At 30.9% G+C, this 11,456-nt stretch overlaps 1 protein-coding gene across 1 annotated transcript; it reads right to left on the bottom strand.

Moving 5' to 3' along the window:
* Positions 1–419: 419 nt before the first annotated feature.
* LOC123268045 (intracellular protein transport protein USO1-like) lies at positions 420–1,649 on the bottom strand. Its single transcript, XM_044732927.1, has one exon. The coding sequence runs from the start codon at positions 1,647–1,649 to the stop codon at positions 420–422; it is 1,230 nt and encodes a 409-aa protein (XP_044588862.1).
* Between the last annotated feature and the right edge of the window lie 9,807 nt (positions 1,650–11,456).

Below are 11,456 nucleotides of genomic sequence, written 5' to 3' on the forward strand. Positions count from 1 at the left end.
AGCATTAAAATCGCCTAGCAACAAAAATGGCAAATGTCCATGTGAACAGGCTATTTCCTCCAGAGAGTATTGAAATAACTCGAGGAGCATATTAATATCTCGTGCTGGCCGAAAATATACACAAGCTATGACGGCTTCAAAGTGTTGTGATTTGCAATGCAAAAAAATCCAGCTGTCAGAGGATTCGATAAGTATTGCCTGATAGTTCTTTTTGAGAATAATAGCCAGTCCTCCGCTAGCTCGGCCAGTGCTTTTTTCTTTGATTGCTACGGCACTAAACACTTGATAATTATCCCAGTCTGGTGGTAGATTTAATGGGTATGTTGTCCATGTTTCACTTATGCAAAAGATGTCGACGTCCGGTTGTATTTCATGATCAAAGAAATTTCTGATGCCACTTGAGTTCCATGCGATGATTTTTAGTTTTTTGGATTTCGTTTGCTAGGAGATTGATTATTGGGTACTACCCTTTGCTTCAGCGGCTGAGCTGTTTTTAAAGTGTTTAGATTGCTGTCCCAGTAATGCCAAGTATCACCAACTTTGATTTTGTTACCTCTTATCTCTGCTTTCTGGCCTTGTTCAGTTTTTTCCTTCATAATTTTGATGAGATTCGATCTTTGTTCCAGTTCTCGCGATGTAAGATCCCTGACGATGGAGATCTTGTTTCCTTTCAGCACCATAGCTTTGTCAGTCATTATTTTTTCTTTGGCTTTCTGGGTGCTAAGTTTGACGCGTATCAACTTACCTGCTTTATCTACAGGTTGTATATTGACTATTTCGGCCCTGGTATTAAACTTCTCCTCGAGAAATTTTGTGGTTTTCTCTTGGACCTGGGTAGGTTCCCAGTCATGGTTCTTAATAATAATATTCATTTTTTTGGCTTCTTTTTCTTGATCATATATTAATTGTTCCACCTTCTTTAGTTTTTTATCAGCTAGAAACAGTAAGTCATTTGACTTTTTATCCGCCGAATTTCCTGCTTCAGTAGTTTTATTTTTCAGCTGCTCTTTTAGATTTGTAATTTCGTTCTCGAGCTCCGACTGTTTCTTTTGGACATCTAACCACTTACTATTCCACGAAGATACGACCTTTTTAATGTCATTTTTAATCTCCAAGATAGCTTCAGCATTGTTCTTCTGAGAGTCTAAGATTTGGGTTTGGAGCTTATTGACGTTGGTTGTCGCTTCTGTCCTCATCATGCTGATTTGTGCAGTTAAGGATTGAAGTATTTTTAACATATCATCATCCATATTAAAAGTGATATTCTGATCTGTAACAATAGGTGATGGGGCAGTTGAGGGTTCAATGTGGGTGATTTGAGCGGTACTTATCTTATTTGTTTCGTTGTTGTTTTTAGAGCTGTCAACTTTTTTAGATGGCTGATAATTAAACTCCAATTCTGTCCCGGAAGTGTCTAGGTCCTTTTCTGCGTCCCTTTTACGCTTCAGATAGTCCCTGATGTCACTTTCGGATCCCGTTCGCTCTCTGTTATTAAGATGTGTTTTGGTTTTTTTTACAGTTTTATCCGCAACCGAGGATGTTGTTGTTGGTTGTTGGCTCAGGGCATCTGCACCTCGTTCCGTTTGATTGATGATAATCCTTGGTGGATTGCTTGCCAGCAGTTGTTTAATGTCCACGTTGCCAAACATTCTAACCTAAACGCATGCGATTTCCCTGTTTACTGTAAATTACTGGTTTAGCATTCTAGAAATTAAATAATTTATTGTCCAGATTATGTATCGGTATCAACTTCGAATAAACTTCACTAAAAATTATTTAAAAACACTGAATTAGTTATTATTTTTATAAAAATACTGAGAGCACTAAAATGTGCATGTTTATGTTATGGCACTACTTTCTAACCTCCTCAATTGCCTTTGAGATAAATTTAATTAATCACAAGAAAACAATAAATGACATTATTTTATCGTAATTTTTATACTTTTTAATAAAACAACAGTTGATAAAAAAAATTATAACATTGTATATTTTTATAATCAACCATTGTGATATCGTTATAATGCCTAAATTTTTAAAATTTTGAATCATCTTACAAATATTCTAATAAATATAGTTGTTACATAGAATATATCCAAAATATATAGTCATACATAACTCCGGCTGACAAAAAAAAAAGTGGTATGTACTTTGGACCGGACCTACCTATTGAAATGAATATTGATCCACTGAATCCGAATTTCAAGTCCGTTTGACCCGGTCACCCTCCAATTTTGAGCATAATGCAAAAAACCCCAAAAAATTGCAAAAAACTGCAGTTACAGCAATGAAAAAATTCTTGTGGACCCGGATCAAGTATGATTTTTATGTATCCCAATTTACTAAAACTAAATCTGAACGTTAATTAGCCTGGTGAGCCGACTAAATTTGCAAAAAAAAAAAAAAAAATGAAAAACCCAAAAAAATTGCAATAAATCATGAAAAATTGAAGTTATCGAGATAAAATTTTTTTTCGACTCAGATTGAGTATGATTTTCATGTATTTTGTTCCACTGAATTTGAATCTGAAGTTTTCTTGCCCCGTTAACGTTTTAAAATTAAAAAAATCTAAAAAACCCAAAAAATTGGGAAAATTGCAGCTATAAATATGAGAAAAAATCTATAAAACATGATTAAATACTTTTCTTGTATTTTTTCGCGCATAAAATACAAATTAAGAATCTGAAAATATAAAAAATTTTAATATCTATAAAAAATGACGTATAACTAGAATAAAGAGAACGATTTTCTCGAATTTCAAACTGTTCTTCATTGGTATCGAACTCTTTTGTTCTCAAACGATCTACGCAGTAAATTTTTCTTCCCTTTGTTATTATCTCTTGTATTTCATGTGTGAAAAAATATAAGAAAAGTATTTAATCATGTTTTATAGATTGTTTTTTCATATTTGTAACTGAAATTTTCCTGATTTTTTTGGTTTTTTGAGATTTTTTAAATTTTAAAACTTTAACGTGGCACTGGGCTAATTAACGTTCAGATTTAGATTCAGTAAAATGAAATACACAAGAATCATACTTGATCCGGGTCCACAAGAATTTTTTCATCGCTGTGACTGCAGTTTTTTACGATTTTTTGGGGTTTTTGCATTATGCTCAAAATTGGAGGGTGACCGGGTCAAACGGGCTTGAAATTCGGATTCAGTGGATGAATATTCATTTCAAAAGGTAGGTCCGGTCCAAAGTAAATACCACTTTTGTTTTTGTGTGCCGGAGTTCCCATACAAAGTTGCCGATGCTCAACAATTTCCGTTCATTGGCCAAGGCACGGCTACTAATACTCGGCCAAGTATCGGCGTTTTGTATCGGCCTAGCCTCGGTAAACCATCGGCTTTAATATTCGGCCAAGCATTGGCGATTTGTACTGGCCTAGTCTAGGTAAGCCATCGGCTACCGCACGATATTTATTATAGTATAATGGTATGTGATTTGATTATCAGCCATTGCTTGGCCGATGCTCTGGCTAATTCTTTATTACACTTGAAAACAATATTTATTGTTTTAATACATATTAGTCATTACTATGTTGTATTATTGTTTTCAATTTTTTTTAATTTAACGTTTGACCAAATTATAAACTAATATGTACTTAAAATTAGTAAATCAATTTTTTAAAAATTATCTTAAGAGATTTTTTTAGGAGAAAACACCAATTTAAATTATTAACAATGTTTTTTTTTTTATAAATATTATATTGATCATTTTTTAGTTTTTAATTAACATTTTTATTATTTAACAAACTCTATTAAAATTAAATCAACATTTTTTTTCACTAAAACAGACTTAATAAGTTAATGAATATTTTTTTGGAGGACTTTTTCAATAAATTCTTACATTACTCAATCAGTTGAACCTATTTCTTTTAGTATTAAAAAAAATATTTTAGCAAGAAACTAATGATTTTTAATGAATGATTTATTTACTCTCAATTAGATGGATGAATATAAATAAAAATATACAAATATAAATCTATATATTTATTTACTAATAAATCATTTATTTTTAATTAATTTTGAACTTCTTGCTTAAAAAATGAAGTTTTAAAAAACTAGGAAGTTTTTTTTTATTATTAAAATTCAGAAATTGTTCAATTATGAAATAAATAGAAAAATTCGTAACAACAAACAAGTTAACTCAATTATACTGAGAAAAATTGATTGTTGAACATTGAAATGATTAAACTAAGAACGTTACACTGAGATCAGTTAGCAGCGCCCGTGACACCGCTCGAGGCTTCCACGCAGACGGACCAGGTTCAAATCCCTTCGCATCCGGATTTTTTCATAATTAATTTCTATCAACCCGTAGTCCATCACCTCAGAACAATAATAATTCAAAAATAAACAACGAACAAAAATTTTTTTTAATTATTTTACCTAAAATTTGATTTTTTGCTTATGCTTGGCCGATGCTCGGCCAATGCTTGGTTACTATGTTCGGCCGATGCTCAGTCGCTTATATCGGCTGGGTGTTACCATCCGATGCTCGCCCAGTCTTGGCCCAACGATATTTCACGATACTCGGCCGATACTTAAAGATCGGTTACCAATCTTGGCCCAGTATCGGGCCGATCTTCATTTTTTGTATGGGTTATGTATGACTATATATTTTGGATATATTCTATGTAACAACTATATTTATTAGAATATTTGTAAGATGATTCAAAATTTTAAAAATTTAGGCATTATAACGATATCAAAATGATTGATTAAAAAAATATACAATGTTATAATTTTTTTTATCAACTGTTGTTTTATTAAAAAGTATAAAAATTACGATAAAATAGTGTCATTTATTGTTTTCTTGTAATTAATTAAATTTATCTCAGAGGCAATTTACTGAAAGGGTTCAGCTATCAATTTATCTTGTAGAAAATTAAATTCTTTACAAAAAAGGTCCTTTGAAATTTTGGTGTCAGATCAATAGTTTAGGAGAAAAAATAAAAAAACCACGAGTTTTGAGCAAAAATCGAATATACAATTTTTTACTGGCGAGATAGCTCATAAATCCCTCTACAACTTCCGCCCATGGTCAAATGAATATCATGAAATGTCGCTATGCTATAGATAATTGAAGCAAAAAAAATGATTTTAATGGGTTAATTATATGAGAAAACTTCAAATTCATCCAGCGAGTACTTAAAATTGAAATTAAGAACTATCCTTTGGTGAGAATTTTTTTTTCTATGTAAAGAACAATATTTCGTCAATGGAGTGAGAAAAAAAAATTGTCGTCTCAAATGAAGCACCCTACTAGATATATTAAATCATAAAGTGAGCGTATTTATTTTATTCAATTGACTAGTACCTTTACAAAAAATTTAGTTAAAAAATTATTAATACGGCTATCAGTTAGTCTATGCACTTAATTGTTTCTATCAGATTCATAGATGCTTAAAAGATATTAATGACAGTTAATTTTTTTTTATTCTTTTATATTCTAATTATATTCTAAAATTTTATCGTCAACACCACGAAGCCTAGTTAGAAGAAGAACGATCGGCATAGGCTTTCTCGCCGTATTTGCGTCCGTAATAATGAGGAAACATCGGGTACAATATTTGTCCGCAAGGCAGCGGTAGTGTTAGAAAGTTCTGATTTTTAAAACATGTTTTAATGTAAACATTAGATAGTGTTATTGAATGTTGTTGTTGTCATAGTTAACAAATAAGCGTTTTATAAAATTCAAAATGGTTAAAAATTGTGCTGTGGTGAATTGTAAAAACATTAAAAAATGTAAAAAAGATTTACAACAGGATAAAAACTCCTTATTTAAGCTGCCAACCCGAGTCAAAATTAAAACACTAATTTGAGCCTCAAAAGCCTACTTTCTTTTGATGTTGTGCCTACCGCTGAATGTGAAATACTATTTTGACCCTCAATATACTTAAAATAGGGTATGGAGGCTAAAATTAGTGTTTTAGAATAATATATTCAACCTCCAAAACCTAGGATCGCTTTGAACACCTTTTTTGCGGTACTTCAGCCTACTAAGAGCATAAGTAGGTTAATTTTACGATTTCATGGAACATAGAATTTCGTCAGTTGAAAACATTAAGGGGTTAGGGGTAGTCAGAATTTTTAAAAAATCAATAATTTTTTTTTTGCATTTTCGTTATGTGTAATATCTTAAAAATATTCTCTGAAAATTTCAAGTCGATCCGATAATTAGTTTTTGAGTTATTCGACAAATAACAAAGAGAGCTCGGGTACTTCAAAGCGCTCGGGAGCAGATAGCTAGCGGCAGCTTCAAGAAACCCCCTTTTAGGGTTTTATTGTCATCCTATTCTGGAATTATAAAAGCAGATCCTTACAAAAATACAACCATAAATAAAAAGGAATGTATAGACCATGTTCAAAAGCAGATGGGGACTCGACTGCGTACTCTGAAAACTAAACAAAAAGGTCTTGGTGGTAGAGGTAGGCTTACAGGAAAAGTAATAGACAAATTAACTGTGTACTATGGTTTATCAATACGTCGTCATTACGATTCTATTGAAGATATGAAATCTGCTATTATGGCAACTTTTTACCACTACGGTTCGACTGATGAAAATCCGAATCATGATATGTGTCCCAAAGGCGAAAATTCTTGGTGCTCTTACCAGCGCGCTGAAGCAAGTGTAGAGCTTGATACTTATACTCAAGATTATTCTCCCTTACCTCCTGATGTTTTAAAAGCTATTAAACCGATTTACGACGATCTCAGTAATGATAATTTACTTTCAAGATGTGTAGGTGGATTCAATCAGAATAATAATGAGAGCTTCAACCAACTAGTGTGGAAAATATGCCCAAAAACCGTGAATACTAGTTCTACTATCGCACAAATTGCTACATACATAGCTACTTGTATATTTAATGAAGGTACAAATTCATTATTAATGATTATGGATACCCTAGGACTTAATTGTGGGTCTAATTCCCATCGGTATGCTGAAAAATTGGATGCTGCACGTGTGAAAGTGGCAGATCAGCGCGCCAACGACACTCTGGAAGGCAGAATGCTTCGTAGGCAACAGCAAATTGATGTTTTGGAAGCTTCCACAATGGCTGAAGAACTATTATATGGCCCAGGAATAGATGACTCGATGTAAGTAATTTAATAATTCGTATTTCTGTACGTTAATCTAGTGTGAAACTTTAAACGCGTTTTTCTCAAAACTATGTTTTTTGAACTGGTGACAACTGTAACTCGAAAACCGCTCAGTAGATTTTAATAAAATTTATACAGCTTTTAGAATACATAATAAACTCGGGCCTGATCGAAGAATTTTTTTTTTTTCAAAAATTTCGATTTTTTAAGACCAATTAACTGTTGATTTTTTCTCAAAAATCTAGACAAAAATTTCCTGAGGCCGCCATTTTGTTAATTTTTGAAAAAAAAAAAATCCTTCGATCAGGCCCAGGATTATCTATTTATAAAACTAATTTTTTTCATCCGATTGATTTTAGATGAATCTCCAAGGACTTATGATTGTCACCGCAAGGACCTTTTTTTGGAACTGGGTCAACACAGACAGCTATAACTTTGGAAATAAAATTTTTTTTTTTTGAAATTTTCGTGACTTCAAGTCAAAACATTGTATAATAATGCCATATTACTACTTTTGTAAAATAACATGATTTAATAGTAAAAAAAAAATACTGAAAATTCTCATTTTTTCGTTCCTCTGACTACCCCTAACCCCTTAACTAAGCCCAGTTTTGGACTTAGAATTTTTCAACTTTATGCTCTCAATAAAATTTTTAAAGTTTTTACTTTAACTTTGAATGTGAAAAACTAAAGTTTAAAAATTTAGTTAAAATATTATATGTTAGTAGCAATAAGTATATGGACTTAGGGTAATATAAACATATGTCAGATAAATTTATTACACTGGTTCAAACTCAAAAGTTTATTAGTAGAGAAAGTTAAAAAAAAGTAAGAGTAATTTCAATACCACAAATAAACAGTACTTTTAATTATTTCATTCAATTTCACAACATTAAATTCAACTTATTATTCTTATTCTTTTGTATTTACTGGCTTAGCGATTAATAATCGATCATTTACTTTCATAGATCTATCGAAGTATATCGATATGCAAAAAGATTTTAAAATTTTAGCACATTATTTAATGATCAAAATTTCTTATTTGTCTTCTTAACTTTTAATAAAAATACATAATTGAATAAATAACAAAATCATTCTAATTTTTTGGATTTTTTATCCTTTATTATCTGAAACAATTATAATTCTCAAAAATCTGAATGGAAATTAATGAAGATATCTAATTTGTCCAAATAAAGTGTAATTGAGTCCTTGCCGTCGTTCACGATGAAAGATAAAATCATGAAGTATAAATTATATGTTGTAGTTGGAACAAAGTAAATTGTCAGTAATAAAATTGGAATTGCATAGAAATCGGCAATCTGATTACTAATTTCACACAAATTTATTAAGTTGAAATTGATATTGTAAATGTCTTTGATAAAAGAGTCTTCATGTATAATTTTAGAAATAAATGATACTTTAATTTTATTCTTCGAACTCAGGTTCCCGATCTTGAGGATTGTTTTGTTCATACTTTTAAGAAATTGAATAATAATACTTAGAAATATTGTGTATTGCGCGAAAACAGAAGTACCTACAATGAACGGTGCTGCCCACATTATGATGGTATACTTTGAGTCGACGATAATTTCAAGAATAGCTATACTAAAGCACAGAGCAAAATTGCAAAAACCGAAAATATAAACAAAACTATCGCTTTCTAATGTATATTTTTGACTTTTTATATAGTGCAGATTCAGTTCATAAAATAAAAAACTTTTAACTCATTTATATTTCATAAAAATTTTATCAATTTATCGAGATTTTATCAATGGTGATAGCACTAGATACTACAAATTAAAAGCATACTAAAAATATCGTATATCTTATTCATTTATTTAATTAATGTAAGAAGTGAAACCAACAGCAAAGCTATAAGGTTATAAGGTTCCATATACATACCATACACAGAAAAAAAAATTAACTTGAATCAATAGAAAACTTCTTAAACCAAGAAATATTTCTTAGTTTAAGAATTTTTCTACTCAAATCAAGAAGCTGATGTTCTTCAAAATTATTTACTTGATTCAAGTAAATTTTTAATTTCCCGCTAAGAAAATTGAAAATTTTCAAAAATCGGGAAATTATTGTTTTTACCCCGTTTTTCGAAAATCGAGTTTTCATCAGATCTCGACGTTTTGAGGTCCTACGAAGTTTCCCTGACGATTTGATCGCGGTTAGTGCCATTCGAAAGGGTTCGACTAAATTTAGATTTTGAATACAAGTTGGACCGATAGATTTTGAGAAATTTTAAAAAAACTGCGAAAAAAAATTTTCTAAATGTGTTTTTTTTTTAATAACTTTCAAACGGCTCGACTTATCAATTCCAAAAACTAATCAGCTCTTAACATCAAAAAACCACGTCGATCGCCACCAATCTGGTCAAAATCAGTTGATTCGTTCGTGAGTTATCGTTGACGAAAGAAATCGAAAAAAAGTGTTTTTTTCGAATTACACCAGAATTTTCGGTCTCATCAATTTTTGTTTGAAAATGTATCATAGAATTTAAAAAACTGCGTCGAATGCCGCCAACCGCGTGAAAATCGGTTCATTCATTCAAAAGTTATTGCGGTTTGAAAATTCAAAAAATAGTGTTTTATTAAACTTCTATCAGACTTTTAGCTCGGAGAGCTCAAAACTACACGAAAATTATATTTTTGAGCTCTTCGAGCTCAAGAACGTAATAGGTCCAATGTTGAGCGCTTAATTATGAAAGTAGCGGGAAGTTGCAGGGATGGCCTTCAGGGTCAACCGTTTTCCTAATTTTTTTTTTCTGATGTGCATGAAAATGTAACAAGAGAAATGGTATATAGCATAATTAATATCTTTAGAATAGATCGATAAGATGCTTAACACGGCGTTTAAAAAGGTTTTTTGAGAATGAGATCTGATTAGATTTTGAAATCAATTGGTTGAAATGTACCAAACATTTTTAAAAATTAAAAACCAAGAGCTTTCAGATGCAAATTTCGTGCATTCGATAATTTCATCAATCAACACCAATAAACAGTTATTGATAAATGTGAATATTGATATAATGTGGCATTACCAAATTAAAAATAGGACATGTCTATTCACACGGAAAAAAGTCCTTATAAATCCATGCCATAATAAAAAATACTTATAATAATTAATTAAACTTTTGAAGTTGGAAGGATCAGTTTTCAATGAGCTTAGCTGTCAGTGGACCAACTGGCTAGTACCGCTTTTCGTGATATCTGATATCTGGGATCAGTTAATGGTACAACATATTTTGAAAAATCATAAAAAATTTGTGAGTTGATAGGAAAATTTATATTTTTCAAAATAGATTTAAATAAATTAATTTTATTACTATTTGAAAATATTGTCACACTTAATTATGCTAATTAGATCATTCGTAATTATATCGTAATAATACATGGTAGTGTCGCTTTTATTGTGCTCTCTAATTTCCGTAAATAATAAAGTTCTTTAAATCTAATAAAAACTAGCGAAATTAAGTATTGTAGAGCAAAAATTGCTTTACATAGTGATATATAAAACCACATAATTCCTTAACATTTAATTGCGAAAATTGGTATAAATAAAATGTAAATTAAATAAGAAAAATAGTTAAGGTTAAGTTTTGTTGTGTCAGGCGCATCAGTTACGCGCATTTTCTCCAGACTTCATTATATTATAATTGTATTGGTGTTAACCAAGCAGTATACTTGTACTTTAAACCATAAATATTCTATGTGTGGGTATAGTGAAGCTTGTGTCATAGTGCTGTGTATTGTACTAGCTCCTGTCCTATATTTGAAACTGTAAACATTGAAGTCACTCATAAAACAAGTAATACTTATAGTCTACTGTCCCTACTACGAGGTGTTTGGCAACAAAATTCTAAACCGGACAAACTTAATTGATTTTTATGTAAAAAAATGTGAGGAATTCCATGGTGCTATTTGCCAAACTGCATGAGTAACAGCAAATTAGTTATTAGCAAAAAGGTGTGCAAATCGATGCTAGGTCATACTTTAATCGCTATTTATATTATAGTTAATAAAGATGATTGCCTGAAATATTTTTTTTTGGCAAGCCCCATTATTGGTTCATACGAACCAACCATTTTTTTTTATAAAAATCAATTAATTATTAGTCCAAAATAATTAATAAACTTTTACAAGCGAATGCTAACAGCTGAGTGAGTTACCGACGCAGTCCGCGCAGCTCCGAGCGACTGGCGGTGATGCGCGCGCAACTGTTTCGTTCAAATCACTCTTCTAGGTGATGTCTCTGATAAAAATAATTTAACGTGATAATAATTATTTAAGTATAAAAATAACTACGAAAAAACCATTTATACTAACTTATACTATAATT

The sequence above is a fragment of the Cotesia glomerata genome, linkage group LG6 (genome assembly GCF_020080835.1).
Source record: "Cotesia glomerata isolate CgM1 linkage group LG6, MPM_Cglom_v2.3, whole genome shotgun sequence".
Taxonomy (NCBI): Eukaryota; Metazoa; Arthropoda; class Insecta; order Hymenoptera; family Braconidae; genus Cotesia; species Cotesia glomerata.